Raw genomic sequence first — 16,328 nt, forward strand, 5'->3', positions numbered from 1 at the left:
CCTGACCTTAATCCCTTAATAGAAAATCTATGGGGTATTGTGAAGAGGAAGATGCAATATGACAGACCCAACAATGCAGAAGAGCTGAAGGCCACCATCAGAGCAACCCGGGCTCTCATAACACCTGAGCAGTGCCACAGACTGATCGACTCCATGCCACGCCGCATTGCTGCAGTAATTCAGGCAAAAGGAGCCCCAACTAAGCTGTACATGTTCATACTTTTCAGTTGGCCCAGATTTCTAAAAATCCTTTCTTTGTATTGGTCTTAAGTAATATTCTAATTTTCTGAGATACCGAATTTCGGATTTTCCTTAGTTGACAGTTATAATCATCAAAATTAATATATACAAATTTCACTTATATATATATATATATATATATATATATATATATATATATATATATATAATATATATAAACTCTTTTTATATATATATATATATATATATCTCTCTCTTTCTCTCTCTCTCTCTTATATATATATATATATATATATATATATATATATATATATATATATATATATATATATATATATATATATATATATAAGAGAGAGAGAGAGAGAGAGAGAGAGAGAGAATGAGAATCCGGAATTGTGATGGACAGGAAGCAGGAACGCAGTAACCAATCCTGGTTTAGGAGTTAGGAAGGCGATCCAATCACGATGCAGGAGGCGGGGCTTTGGTGTCTCTGGCGTTGTGTCGGCGTTGTGTGTGGCTCAGTATTCGGGGTGCAGTCATGGCGGACAGCGCCAGTGAGAGTGATACAGACGGGGCGGGGAGCAGCAGCTCGGCCACGCCGCTTTCGTCGTCTTCTTCCACCACCGCCGCTCCAGCTACAGGCCGAGACGGAAAGCAAGGCGTTTTTATCTCTGCGTTTCGCCTGGAGGAGCTGACGAACCGCCTGGCGTCCCTGCAGCAGGAGAACAAAGTGCTGAAGATCGAGCTGGAGACGCTCAGGCTGAAGTGTAAGTGCCTTCAGGAGGAGAACCGCGACCTGCGCAGGGCCAGCGTCACTATCGTGAGTCACCTTATTTATTTCATCCCATTTTCGCCATTTTGTATGAATTTATAAAGCCTTAAAGTCAGAATTAACGCTAATGTTGTTAGCATTAGCTTCTAAATTAGCAGCTACGACCCTCCACCTCACATGCTAACATTTATCTGGTCAAAATAAAGTGCTTGTTCGTCGTTGTTCTATTTTATTTAAAACATCTTTATGTAACCTTTTATTTAACGAGTGCTTAACGTGTGTTAAGTGTTTTTTTATTTCTGAGACGTATCGAGTAAATCTGCGTTAGCGACGTTGCTAACGAGTCATCTTAGCGATGCTAAATACAGCCCGGGTTGCCAGATTTCACGTCTTTGTCTACGGATATGCAAATAAGAAGGTAATGAGAATTTAGGTACGACAAAATATCCCTATTTGGCAACCCACTTTGGGAAGATTAGTCATGTTAGAAGACTGAAAAAAATGCAGGGTCGAATTAGAAATGTCGTTTGTGTGTGAGTAGTTTAGGCGGTTAGAGTTGGGTATTATTTGTGTATTAAGCCCTGTTTAGACGGGATTAGTTGTACATACAGAGCTTATGTACTTAGGGGTTTAGTCCACATCCATCATGTCAGACATTTTTCTATGCATCAGTGTTAAATTTATCCCAAGAAAAATGATTTCATGAACGTATTAAACCCCTAAAATCATTTTATTTTGTTTTTTTTATACACTTCTGGTGTATTTGATTTGTCTGTGTATGGTGGAGATCCAGTAGATTTCCTGAGCGTGGATTGGTGGACAGACAAATTAGGGGGGAGGAGTCTGTTGACGTGCTTTTGTAAATAGGATGCAATTTTTTGGGATGTGTAAGTGAAAGGGGAAGTAAGTTGTCTAGTATAAATATATGACTATTAGGGATAATGAATGAAGAAAATGTGGAATGCGAGTGAGGAATGAGTGGGAAGTTTCACGTGTACATTTACAGCATCGCTCTTATCCAGAGCGACGTACATAAGTGCTTATGTCTCCATCATTGGATACATTAATGCTGGCTCACTAGGTTACATACTTAAGATACCATGACTTTAAAACATTGTTCAAAGTTACAATGAACAGTGTTTCCTGAATAAGTAGGTCTTCAACCGTCATTTGAAAATACCCAGTGACTCGGCTGTCCGGACCTCTAGGGGAAGTTCATTCCACCACCTCGGTGCCAGTACAGAGAAGAGTCTTGTAGTATACTTGCCTCTTACCCTGAGAGATGGTGGGACCAGTGGAGCAGTGCTGGTAGATCTGAGGGTGTGGGGTGCAGTGCGAGGAGTGATGAGGGCTTTGAGGTAAGAGGGAGCTGGTCCGTTTTTGGCTTTGTAGGCCAGCATCAGTGTTTTGAATCTGACGTGTGCAGCTACAGGAAGCCAGTGGAGGGATCGCAGCAGAGGGGTGGTGTGGAGAATTTAGGCAGGTTGAAAACAAGCCGTGCAGCTGCATTTTTTATCATTTGCTGAGGACGAATTGTGTCTATAGGTAGACCTGCCAGCAGTGCGTTGCAGTAATCCAGTCTTGAAATGACAAGAGACTGAACAAGAACCTGATCAGCCTGTGTGGACAAAAATGGCCGAATCCTTCTAATGTTGTAGAGAAGGAACCGACATGGGTGAGTCACATTAGCAACATGAGAGTAAAAGGACAGTTGATTGTCTGTGGTCTGTGGGCAAGGTCATGACCTGGGGATGAATCACCTGGGATGAACAGCAGTTCAGTTTTGCTAGGATTGAGCTTTAACTGTGTGTGTATAGTGAAGCTCCATAGTGCGAGGTGTGTTCACAACACGACTCATTTACGACTCATTTAGAGGCACTCACAGAACTCCGTCAAAAAGGTCATATTTTCAAGTCATAATAGAAAGTTTTATTGTTCCATGCTGTATTTTTGTGGGACCTGTGTAATGAGTCCAACATTTCTACTCCGAGAGACAAAAGAGGCATTTACATTAAGCATAAGTCATTTCCTGTCTGCTCTCTTTTTTCTGACCAGAACATAACCATAACACGCATCGTGTTTGAGTTCCTCTGAAAACGAGCAGCGGACAGAGTCTCGGTGCCGTCAGCGGTTTGGTTTGATTTCACACATTTAGTAAGGCACTAGAGTCGGCAGTATCTTTTCTTTTTCCAGTCCCGGAAGACACATGTGTGCTGTGTGCTGTGGTCCTGACCAACATCAGGTGTTTCAGTGATTCTCATCATTACATCATCCAGCAAATCCTTTAAAATATGAATGTTTTAAACTTTCATGTGAGATGGATGACACTTGGTGGTGTTTTTTTTATGCAGCTGTCATGCAGCCCTGTGTTTTTCTAGATCAGAGGTCTGTACTCTAATATCTAATCGCTTCTGATTGGCTCATAGATGATGCTGTCCTGGGCGGGGTTTCAGGTTCATTTGTATCCTTGACTAGTTCGGTAGCCTTTTGGTTTTTGTGTAACATCGGAGTCTTTGTAATGTTTTTTCAGGAGCATTTACGATTTTTTTGGCCAGTTGCCATAGTGACACAGAAGTCTGTTTCTGGCAACGCCTCCTTTTGTCAGATCTTATTTTCTGGGGTAAAACACTAGCTAGCAAACATCTGCACACACCTCACTATATAAATCATCAACCACATCATTCTGTCAATCAAACATCTGTATTTATTATCTTTTTTATTCTCTGGAAACTCCACGTCTGAGCCCATTTTATATGATATGGTATTTTTGTGTGCAGCAAGCGAGGGCAGAGCAAGAGGAGGAGTTCATCTCCAACACCCTGTTTAAGAAGATCCAGGCTCTGCAGAAAGAGAAGGAGACGCTCGCCGTGAACTATGAAAAAGAGGAGGAGTTCCTTACTAACGATCTGTCCCGGAAACTCATGCAGGTAACTCACTCGATTTCGAGCAAACAGAGCTCTTCATCATCATCGTTATCATCACAACACCAACTGAGGGAATATCTATCAGGAGATAAAGATCCGCAGATTTCTAGAATACATCTCAAGGTTCATTGATCCCTTGAGGTGCCTTGGGGTGATTGTATAAATTTTGTACCTATGTGTTGCCAAGAAACATAGAAAAACTATATTTAAAGGTGGGGTCTCCGTTGTTTGAAAGCCAATGTCGACATTTGAAATGTCCCTGTATTGATAGCTCCACCCACACATACATACGTAACCCGGGCAACTATTGGAAAGAAATGTGTCTTTATCATAGCTGAAGGGAAGAACAATACGATTGCAGATAAACAAACAAGCAAAAATGACACACAAGCATAATCATGTAAAGGACAAAGGCATATATTAGTTCTGTGAAACAAAGCAAAACCAACGTTACTCACCTATTGAAACACGGGTCCTACTTCTTACCTTATCGTAAGCCTTTGTTCGCTTTCTTTCTTTGTTTTTATCCTCCATGTCAATGTTAAAACCGCTTTCTGCTAATGTCACACATGCGCAATGAACACTCTCTCCGCCCATATTGACAAGCCCCGCCCCTTTCTGCTCATTGGCTACACGTTTGTTTTGTATTTGTTTTGTTTGTCTTCCCGACTCAGTTTTCTGAAGGATTTCTCAAACATCGGAGACCCCACCTTTAAGCATCAGTGTTATCTTGTTAGCTTCTCTTTGGAAGATAAGCAAATGCTCAGATTCCTGGATACCAGAGCTGAAAGATGTTGTGTGACCAATTTGTGCGTTTACATTTATGGCATTTGGCAGAGCTACTTGCATTTGTCTCATTTATACAATTGAGCAGTTGGGGGTAAAGGGCCTTGCTCAAGAGCCCCAGACGTGACAACTTGGTTGTCCTGGGATTTGAACTCACAACCACAAAGCTGCCACATTCTCTGATTGATCTTACATTTTCTAACCAAGTGCCGGTCTCAGTCCAACACAAAACATGCAAAGAATATAGAACGTCTCATTTTACCACACTATCTGGCCAAAAAAGTGTGTGTAGAACCTGAACATCGCCTGACAACTCTGAATATCCATCTAACATCCCAGATGTAGAATAACACAAGAATTACTTATTTATTTTATTTTCTCATATTCACACTACATTTCTTTCCCCTTACATTTTGTAACCGCTCCTGACTGGATCTGATCCTCAGCCAGCGCTCGTGCAGCTTCTACACTTTTCCTGTTTCGCCCACAGCTCAGGGATGAGTCATTGATGTCCGTGGCTTGTTTTTAGGCTTGTTTTTTTACCGAAAATTGAAATCTCCGTGCATAAAGGGTGAGCGCGTTGAGTTTGGAGCGAGTGAGTCAGACTCCAGGCAAACAGAGCAGATGACACGTGTTGTGGGGGAGGTGTGGGTGTTGGGGGGGGGGGGGGGTAATTGGAGAGTCCACTTGGCCTGTGGGTTCATATGACTGAGGATTAGTTACAGAAGCGCCGTGTGACGGATGAGTAACCGAAGGCATGATGCACCACACGCTGTACGCTTCTCCTTTACCGTCCGTGTCTCTTTACCTTCCCCTTTTATTTAATGTCACAGCAGGGTCAATGTTCCCTCAGAAGCCTGCAGCTACTAGAACACAGTTTGGACTCTGTAAACATTTACCACCTTGGAGAATGAGCCACAAGTCACATGCATGGTCTTTATCAGTCGTTATCAGATTTCCCACAATTCCTTGACTGAGGTGTAATCATAAACTGATTCTTCATATGGTCTGGCACATTGTCACGTCTCAAACAGTCCAAAGTTCACCCAAACAACACGGCTTTGTGAAGCGTCTGCTCTGCCGAACAGAACGCTGGGTGTTCAAGTGGGAACGGTGAGTCATTGTGACCACCATATGTGGCTGGACATGTAGTGACACACCGTCTGGACCACAACCAGGCCTTGTGTCCAAATAACACGCAACCTGCTGGAGTTCAATTCACCCAAAAGGAAAAATCCACTCCATTAGATTTTAGTATTAAGAGCATTTGGTATTTTGGGTTTAAACATCTTTCATCATGTGCTTGGTAGAAAGGCATGGGTTCCAAAACTCTTGGCTTTATAGTGTATTTCAGTATAAACATAAACGTGTTTAACCTTTAGTTTGTCTAGAATGAAACAGTGATGAGTCATTAATGATCTGCTTGTGTTTGGTAAGGTTTAATCAAATATCTGCAAAACCATAAAAATGTCCTTTTGCATGAGACGAAAAGACATGATCTGAACCACAAACACCCAACCAATCAGGACACAGGATTGTCTTTTTAAACCAACATTCGGAGGTTCCGGCTTTATAAAAGGATGTTTGGGACACAGGCAAAATACCAAAGTTGAAATATTAGCTCATCGTCTGCCTTTTAGCTTTGAAAATGTGGTCGATTGTGTAGGAAGATCAAACCACACGATTTCATGTCTCCGTAGCTCCAGCACGAGAAGGCCGAGCTCGAGCAGCACTTGGAGCAGGAGCAGGAGTTTCAAGTCAACAAGCTGATGAAAAAGATCAAGAAGCTGGAGAACGACACCATCACCAAGCAGCTGACTTTAGAGCAGGTAACACTGTAAAACAAGCCTAGGGTGCTGCTGTAACCTTGGGTAAGGAACAAAACACGTCCTGGTGCAATTTACAGGAAAATAAGTGTTGTGCGTTGATTCAGCTCAATAACGAGTAGAGTTACTTCCTCAATGTTGATTATTTTCCTTTAAAATGCACTGTACTGTTTTCTTCCTCTTTCACTGCAATTGCCAACAGTTAAAAATCTGTTTATAGTTACATTTAATGCTATAGATCCTCAGTAAACACTATAAACAGTTGTTCCTGCCGCATTTTTGTAGTGATTTTTCTGCAGCAAACAGAAAAATCACTTCACAGTCCTGAAGTTGTTCTTATCTGACTAATCACCTGCACTGGAGACTCCTTCAGTAAAGTTTAAATAGAAGTCTTTTCCTCGTTTCTACTCGAAGCCTTCTATAATACGTGGATCTCAAACCGCTTCGGTGTTTAGACTCTGACTTTGCTGATGTGTGTGTTTGCAGCTGCGCCGTGAGAAGATCGACCTGGAGAACACGCTGGAGCAGGAGCAGGAAGCGCTGGTTAATCGGCTTTGGAAGCGCATGGACAAGCTGGAGGCTGAGAAAAGGTGCAAATGGGAAAACTCTGATCCAGGATCAAGCATCGATTGATCGGAACAGTTTAATTGTAAAGATCCTAAACTAATATCTGATTCAGAACAGGATTAGCTGAGCTCCGATTGGCCGGTCACATATTTCAGTAGTGACCATGTGCCAGGTGTTTGGAACTTTGTGTTGTGTTGTGTTGTGTGTACTGTGTGTGACATCGTCCACTGGTGTGTTCAGGATCCTGCAGGAGAAGCTGGACCAGCCGGTGTCGGCTCCACCCTCCCCGCGGGACATCTCCATGGAGATCGACTCTCCTGAGAACATGATGCGGCACATCCGCTTCCTGAAGAACGAGGTGGAGAGGCTGAAGCGCAGCCTGCGCACGACTGAGCTGCAGCGTGAGTAACACACACACCCAGAAATGCTCTTAAGTCGTATTCACACCCATAAACGTTTGTCTTTCGCCCTTTTCTTTTTTTTTTTATCCTTCATCTGATTATCATTCACCCTTCTCTCCTTTCTTCAGTCTTTTCTTCCTTCCTTCATGTTTTCCTTCATTCCCCTCTTCTTTCCTGATTCCTTATTTCTCATTCCTTCATCCATCACCATTCCTTTCACTCCTCCTTTTATGTCTGCTTTCTTTCACTTCTTTCATTCCTTTGTTTTCTTGATTTATCCTTCCTTCGCTCATTTAGTTCACCCCTTCCTTCCTTTCTTTTTGTTTTTTCATCCGGTCTTTCCTTTATTCCTTATCGTTTCACGCTATTTTTCCCTTCTATTTTTACTGTCCTTTATCCACTCCTCTCTTTTTTTCCCCCCCTTCCTCTCGTCACCTTTTCTTCCACTGATGTGGGTTTTTCCCCCCACTAGTTGCTGGGTGTAAAAGTGCTGTGCACGTTCTTGTGTTGAGCCACTAGAGGGCGCATTCTTTGTTTCACTCAAATGGAGAAGGAATTTTGGAAGTTGTTTTTTTTATTTATTTTTCTATTATTATTTATTTGTATTAGATATAAATTCCGAGCGAAGTATGAAAGTGTAAATTTGTGGAAAGAGGCAATAGGGAAACGTAAGATGGAAATTAATCTTTTCATTATATATATATATATTGTTATATTTGTATATAATAAAAAATGTATCTTCAACTTTATTTTTTTTCCCTCGAACACTTCCTTCTGCTCTGTGTTTCTCAGACACGGAGAAGCGAGCGCAGTACATCGAGGAGGAGCGACAAATGCGGGAGGAGAACATGCGCCTGCAGAGGAAGCTGCAGCGGGAGATGGAGCGTAGAGAGGCGCTGTGCAGGCAGCTGAGCGAGAGCGAGAGCAGTTTGGAGATGGATGATGAGAGGTGCGACCAGACAAACTCTGTGTTCACCAACACAACTGAACCTTTCAGGACGTGTGTCTGATCTGCTCGTTTATTCAGCAGACTGTTTGTTCCATTAGCCTCCGATATTTTCAGTGTAGAACCGTTTACTGCAATTCTGTCCATTATTTGTGTCCATCCGGTCCTTTGCAGGGAGGCGCTAAAGGAATTAATCCCTGCTTTTATATTAATGTGCCACACATCCTGATAAAGAGTGTGTGAGAAACCGGTGATACTTTGATGCATCACAATGCTGCTTTCACACACATGGCTTTCCTTTAGCCGTCAGCATACTTTAGATCTGTACCTCTGTATCTTTTATGCATATTTATTTATATACAACGTATTAGAGTTGACATTTTTTCTCTGTTTCTTTCTATTTGTGGTCTTATGGTGTGTGTTGTGTCTTTTGCTTTCCCTTTTCTCTCTCTCTCTCTCTCTCTCTCTCTCTCTCTGTGCCTCTGTAGGTATTTTAACGAGATGTCTGCTCAGGGACTGAGAACTCGTACCGTGTCCAGTCCGACCCCCTACACCCCCTCGCCCTCCTCCAGCCGCCCCATTTCACCAGGTACGTGCGCGGAGTTTTCCGTAGGACGTCCTGTTCCGATGTCAGAATATTTCTGGACAGGACACGTGTGTATAGCCGAGTGACACTTTGCCTTCTGTGGTGTTGCAGGTTTGTCTTACGCCAGTCACACTGTCGGCTTCACGCCTCCAGCCACACTGAGCCGAGCTCCACACGCACACTACACACCCCCTGGACTGCACATCCACCCTGGACCCTCCCATGGAGTTCAGGTACACACACACAAAAACCCAAGACACTTAGAGATATAAACACGCCTGTTATTTAGGTATTCTTGTTATTATTAGCTCCCTAGCTAACCTTCCTTTTCCTTCTTTTAGCACCTTTACCCAGTCCTGGATTTAAAGGTATCTGTCTGTGAGGTCTAGGAGTAGTTGCTAAGACACCGTTGCTTTGGTGGCATGCTGATTATGCGTTTAATGTTTTCTGTGACATTCCTCTCTCCCAGTTTTAAGTGACGGTGGGGGCAGCTTCCCTCCAACACGCCGACTTAGTCACTCATTCATCTCTTACTCATGTGTAACACTGTCAGCCCCCACACACACACACACACACACAAGAGTAACAGACACAGGTGGTTTGTATACAGCGATGTCCACAATGCCGACGTCTCTGTAAAAGCTCGACAGTATAATCCATGTGTAATCGATCATGTCACAGTTTGTTAGTCCGCCTTCTAATCTGTACAGTTTCCACATTCAGGAGCACGAGTAAAATATGAAAGCTTTGTTTTCCTTCAACAAATATATTGAGAATATTATGTGATTTAGTAAGCATGTAGAAATCAGTAGAGATGTACGGTGAGTATTTCCACGTATCTGCAAGCTCCCGATTCTTCAGATTTCTTTTGACTTTTTTTTCTGCTCTTTGAAGCTTTGTGTCTAAATGGCAAATATGAATAAAATAAAAGCTGTGCTGGTTCTAGTGAAGTGGTTAGTAAGGGGTACAATTCAGTGTGTTAAACTTCATCTCCGATTCTCTTCCCAGAGGCCGTCCCCCAGGAGGAGCAGCAGTCCAGATAAGTTTAAGCGCCCGACGCCGCCTCCTTCCCCAAACACACACTCCGGAGCGCAGCAGCAGCCTCCTCCTCCACCGCCACCAGCGCAGTCGGCGGCTCCGTCCGGCTCCTCGCACGCTCCCACTCAGCCTTAACGCATGCACCACATGGCGCTAAGCTACAGCAAACACAGCGACTCAACAATCTAAAGAGCAGAAACAGAAGAAGCAGAAGTTTTAGCGAGACTTTTCTTTGTAAACCGACAGAACAGTGACCACGTCTCCCATCATGTCATGTGCTTTGATTTAGAACAACTGTTTCTGTCTGACATTGACAGTTTCCTTGAGACTAAAAGAGACTAAAATGTAGGAAAATTACCAAAAACAAAGTACTCAAATGTCAGCTAAACAAAAACACTGCATTGGAATTATAAATAAATAAATAAATAAATAACGATATGGTTACAAAAAGTGACTAAATCAGTCCTAAGGCTAGAAAACATGATGTTCACGGAAACAGGGAGTCATTAGATCACAGCACAGCCGATATGGTGAAGCCTTGTGCGAGTCAAATATTTTTTTTTTTTTAATGTTTTGTGTGTATAAAAAAAAAATAATAAAAGTTGTGTGTAGAAAGTAAAGACAGGGCAGAACTGAGACTTTAAACAGCACTTGTTGCCTATTTGCATGTGTATATAGCGAGTGCAGTGTGTGTATATAGTTGTGTGTATGTGTGCAGGTTTCATGCTCTTTTTATGCTGATCTGTGGCTAGTTTTGCACCAGAACTAGTTTGTGCCACAGATTTATCAGCGGAAACAGGATCAGTGTCTGAAGGGTCTGGTTTTCAGCTGCCGCCACCCAGGAATTTGTTCAAATTGTGCTACATTTCAACAATGGTGCTTCTCTTATTTTTTTTTTCTTTTCTCTATTACATACTGAAATTTTTCACAAGTGATTTGATCAACTCAGACATTCAGTAGCTAAATCACCAGGCAAGAAACATCCTCATTATTTTGCTGTAAAAAAAAAAACAGCTTCATTTTTATCTAAAAGCCAAACCAAGAATGATAAGTTGTGGATGGTTTGTGGGGTTTGGTGTTTCTTCCCAAAGCCCCAGATTATTATTGATTCCTCTCCTGGGAACAGAACTCAGTACAGCATGTGAACTAGAGCTTGCTACGTGAAACTGGTGACTTGTTAGCATTCGTTATTAACCCTGTTCCATTCGAACCAGAATCATTTCTTCAGATCCGTATATATATATATATATATATATATATATATATATATATATATATATATATATATATATATATATATATAAGACGCTCACCTGCGACACTGTTCTTGGATTGTTTTTTCCCCCTTTAAAGTAGTTCATTAACACTAGTCTCAGATCAGCGAGCAGAAATCAGCAGAGAAGAAAGCATAAGGAAGATGAGTCAACTGCCTTTAACTGAAATGTCACTGTCTTAAGAAATTGTCCCAACCCATGTAGGTGAGATATGAGGTACTGTTGATCAAATGAACCTGAATACAATTAAACACTTGTACAAAAAAACGCATCTTCGACTTCTGTGTTGGTTTTGTATGTGTATAAGCCCTGTGTTAAGGTGCTGACTTTATTTAAAGGCTCCCTTTGGTCTTTCATAAATTGACCATATTTATGAACATTTATAGAGTATAGAGTTTCTCCTAGCGACATCATTTCTAAAAAAAAATTGTTTCCCTTTCAATTTAAAGAAGATTGTAGTAAAGATAAATTTTCTTCATAAAGCATCTTAACCCTTAAAAGAGTCAAAAGGTGTTAGGAGTAGTGAGGAGGACTTTTAAGAGGATTAAGAGTTTCTTTATCAGAGGAGAAAATGGCTGAAAGGTGAAGAGGGAGAAGAAACGTGTTGTGTGCAATATTTAATAATGATAGTGAGTTAATAAGATGATACAGATTAGAATGTGTGGGGATTATTTTTGTAACCAATCACATTAGAGATAACACACAGCTCTGACACAGCACAAAATAATAAATATATTTATCTAAAAAAAAATAGAATACTTCATAAGACCAATAAAAAAAAAAATTGTAAATTGTTGGCCTTCTGACATTCTAAGTTATTGAGATGCACTTGTATGTATAGTGAAGTCTGTTACGCCTTTATTCTACTCCGAGGGGGTTCGTTAAGGTGACTTAAGCTGCTGCTGTAAGTTCCTGACTGTCAGAGATGCTTTTCAGGAGGCTTCAACACTGAGAAATGATAAAGATTTAATATTGAAGATTTTCATCAAATGTCAGGTCAGTCTGGTGCAGTATTTACGTCTCGCCTCTAGGGGTCAGTAAACATGACTAAAAGTAATGTGTAAGGTTTTTCTGGTTTGGGTTTACTGTAATAAACAAAATAAAAATGGGCCACTATTCAGAAAAACAAAACAATTAGAAAGCTTGACCTTTATTATGTAAAATGGTCTAACGTAAATAAAATCACCATAAATTCTAGGTTTTCTTTTTGGTTCGTTCCAAAGGTCAGACATGTATTTAGCATTGAGTCCAGAGAAAATTGAAGGTTTTGATATTAAGATAATCTACTTTTTCACAATATAATGCATAGTGCTAGTAGGTGTAAGTTTATTAGTTACATTTTTCCACTTGAGTAAACTTCAAATGAACAATCACTACTTACCTTATAGCCTACTGCATGCAACACTGCTACAATGGTGTGACTATACATGTTCATTTAAACATTTAAATTCATTCATTCATTCATTTTCTACCGCTTATCCGAACTACCTCGGGTCACGGGGAGCCTGTGCCTATCTCAGGCATCATTGGGCATCAAGGCAGGATACACCCTGGACGGAGTGCCAACCCATCACAGGGCACGCACACACTCCGGACAATTTTCCAGAGATGCCAATCAACCTACCATGCATGTCTTTGGACCGGGGGACGAAACCGGAGTACCCGGAGGAAACCCTGTCTATGCCATCTTGAGTCTCAACAATGTGATCACGAAGACCAAATATATCCTCAGAGATTACTTCTGCTTTAAATTAAGAATCAGATTATTTTATTTAATAAAATGTCAGCAATCAAAGTTATTTTCATGGCAAAAATTCAATGACAAAAACACAAATATCATATAAATACAATAAAAACAATATAGCTGCAAGCAGCGATGACGGGCCTTCGCACGTTTGTTCATCGCTATACGGTGCCTTCCAGAAAACAATGCACGGTGGGCAAGTGCATCAAGTGGGTAAATATCAGTGGACTATTTTATGTTGTTACTGACCCATTTGGGGACTGTAGGTAAATGAAACCCCACATTTTAGACAAACGGGGGCGCTAGTGAGCCACTTAAGAGACACACCTTTGTCTGACCTTTTTGTCCACACTTAACAGCCGACAAATGTGATGTATGTGTCAAATTTCAAGTTAATCTAAGCACGCCAAAAGACTTAAATATGCCTGAAAAAGAAAGTAAAGTTTGACACGTTACCATGAGAACAGTGTTTGAGATATCAAAAATCCGTTCGCAATTTCGCATCTGCAATATCTCTGCACCATGTTGGCCAAGTCTGGTCTCAATTGCATGAATCCCCTAGGAGGAGTATTTAAAAGTTTACTGCATGAAGCTGACAAAAAATCCACCTTTGTGACTGACACACTTCCTGGGGCCTGTTGGTGGCGCTATACCTGGGACTCACAATAAGCACATAGATGCGATCGGAATCCTTGGCCGAACATACACACCGCGTGTCATCACAATAAGACATTTTTTGCTTTAGATATTAGACACTTTCTGTTTCTCTGAATTCGCCATAATTTTGTCGCCTCGCCATGGCAGCACCGTTCGAGATATCGAAACTCACTTCGCAATTTAGCAAGTGCAATGTCTCGGCATCATGTTCACCACTTTTGGTGTCAATCGCATGAATCCTCTAGGAGGAGTATTTAAAAGTTCATTGCATGCAACTGTGAAAAAATCCACCTTTGTGACTGACACACTTCCTGGGGCCTGTTGGTGGCGCTATACCCGGGACTCACAATAAGCACATCGATGCGATCGGAATCCTTGGCCGAACATACACACCGCGTGTCATCACAATAAGACATTTTTTGCTTTAGATATTAGACACTTTCTGTTTCTCTGAATTCGCCATAATTTTGTCGCCTCGCCATGGCAGCACCGTTCGAGATATCGAAACTCACTTCGCAATTTAGCAAGTGCAATGTCTCGGCATCATGTTCACCACTTTTGGTGTCAATCGCATGAATTCCCTAGGAGGAGTATTTAAAAGTTCACCACATGCAACTGTTGTGACTGACACACTTCCTGGCGCCTGTTGGTGGCGCTATGTCCGAGATTCACAATAAGCACATCGATGCGATCGGAATCCTTGGCCGAACATACACACCGCGTGTCATCCCAATAAGACATTTTTTGCTTTAGATATTAGACACTTCCTGTTTCTCTGAATTCGCCATAACTTTGTCGCCTCGCCATGGCAGCACCGTTCGAGATATCAAAAATCCCTTCGCAATTTAGCAAGTGCAATGTCTCGGCATCATGTTCACAACGTTTGATGTCAATCGCATGAATTCCCTAGGAGGAGTATTTAAAAGTTCACCGCATGCACTTATAAAACAATCCAAAATGGCCGACTTCCTGTTGGGCGGAGCTCATAGTTTAGAGCGCGAAAGTTGTTCGGGTCGATGAGATCTATATGCGTACCAACTCTCGTACATGTGCGTACATAATTGCCCGATCTGTGCACCAATGTTTGTTTTTGCATTACAGGGGGCGCTACAGAGCCCCCCTGCCACGCCCGTATTCCAACCTTTGTCCAATCCTAGTGTCGCGCGACTCTGACGTGTGTGCCAAATTTCAAGAGTTTTCGAGCATGTTAAGGGACCCCAATTGGCCAATGTGTGGGTAAAAAAAAAAAAAAAAAAAAAAAAAAAAAAAAAAAAAAATACTCCCGAGGAAAAACAATAGGGCTTCGCACCATTCGGTGCTCAGGCCCTAAAAACAGATCTAAACAGCAAGTCATATTATACAATTTTTTTTTTAATTAACATACTATAAAGAAATCGAAAATGTTTTCAGGCATAATGTAATTAAATATGTCCTTAAGTGAAGTAAGTTGATAAAAGAGCATTCTGCTTGTGTTAAGTCCAGTACAATCTAATAAAATATGTTTGACAGATAAGGGAATCTTACAGAACATACATAAAGTTGAGTCTTTTCACCTTTAAGCAAAAAAAAAAAAAGCATGGGTCAATTTTTAATGTCCTTATTAAGAGCTTTGGAATCTACAAACATTGTCGGTTTTCCTAACTGTGTTATAGTAGTAGATAATGTATGTAATAGTAGCTACAACACAACAAAATCTTTAAAATCTCAGTTCTTATTGGTTAGAATGTGTTTATTCATTTTTATTTTTTTAATTTATTTATTTGTTTATTTATTTGTGTGTTTGTTTGTTTGTCTGTTTGTTTTTATTGTTTTTATTATTTGTTTATTTATTTGTTTATTTATCTGTTTGTTTGTTTGTTTATTGTTTGTTTTTTTTAAATTATTTATTTGTTATTTATCTGTTTGATTAGCTATTAATTATTTATTTTATTTGTTTGTTTGTTTTTAAAAGAAAAATGTAAATGTGTGGATGGAGGCTACTACAGTATGTCAGCTTTGTGGTTTTTCAGCTGTTCATGACCATTTTTTTGTCTTTAAAAGGTGTTACTATTATACTTTAATATTATAAATAATTACTTTAGTAATTTACTAAATTTACTAAACTTACTAAATTACTTTAGTAAGTACTTTAGTACTTTAGTAATAATTACTAATTAATAATGTTACTATTATACTTTAATATTATAAATAAGTGAATCATTAATAAACAAATATAAATGGATACTGTGTACTTATTAATAATAATAATTTCATTCATTCATTCATCTTCTACCGCTTATCCGAACTACCTCGGGTCACGGGGAGCCTGTGCCTATCTCAGGCGTCATCGGGCATCAAGGCAGGATACACCCTGGACGGAGTGCCAACCCATCGCAGGGCACACACACACACACACTCTCATTCACTCACGCAATCACACACTACGGACAATTTTCCAGAGATGCCAATCAACCTACCATGCATGTCTTTGGACTGGGGGAGGAAACCGGAGTACCCGGAGGAAACCCCCGAGGCACAGGGAGAACATGCAAACTCCACACACACAAGGCGGAGGCGGGAATCGAACCCCAACCCTGGAGGTGTGAGGCGAACGTGCTAACCAC

At 40.9% G+C, this 16,328-nt stretch overlaps 1 protein-coding gene across 1 annotated transcript; it reads left to right on the plus strand.

Annotated features, from left to right (window-relative positions):
• Positions 1 to 709: 709 nt before the first annotated feature.
• ccdc6a (coiled-coil domain containing 6a) lies at positions 710 to 11,595 on the plus strand. The gene is made up of 9 exons (XM_060879272.1): positions 710 to 1,024; positions 3,754 to 3,903; positions 6,387 to 6,515; positions 6,999 to 7,102; positions 7,320 to 7,480; positions 8,273 to 8,429; positions 8,915 to 9,015; positions 9,124 to 9,245; positions 10,021 to 11,595. The coding sequence occupies exons 1-9, from the start codon at positions 743 to 745 to the stop codon at positions 10,183 to 10,185; spliced, it is 1,371 nt and encodes a 456-aa protein (XP_060735255.1). The 5' UTR covers positions 710 to 742; the 3' UTR covers positions 10,186 to 11,595.
• Positions 11,596 to 16,328: the final 4,733 nt, after the last annotated feature.

Source organism: Tachysurus vachellii, chromosome 10 (genome assembly GCF_030014155.1).
Source record: "Tachysurus vachellii isolate PV-2020 chromosome 10, HZAU_Pvac_v1, whole genome shotgun sequence".
Lineage (NCBI taxonomy): Eukaryota > Metazoa > Chordata > Actinopteri > Siluriformes > Bagridae > Tachysurus > Tachysurus vachellii.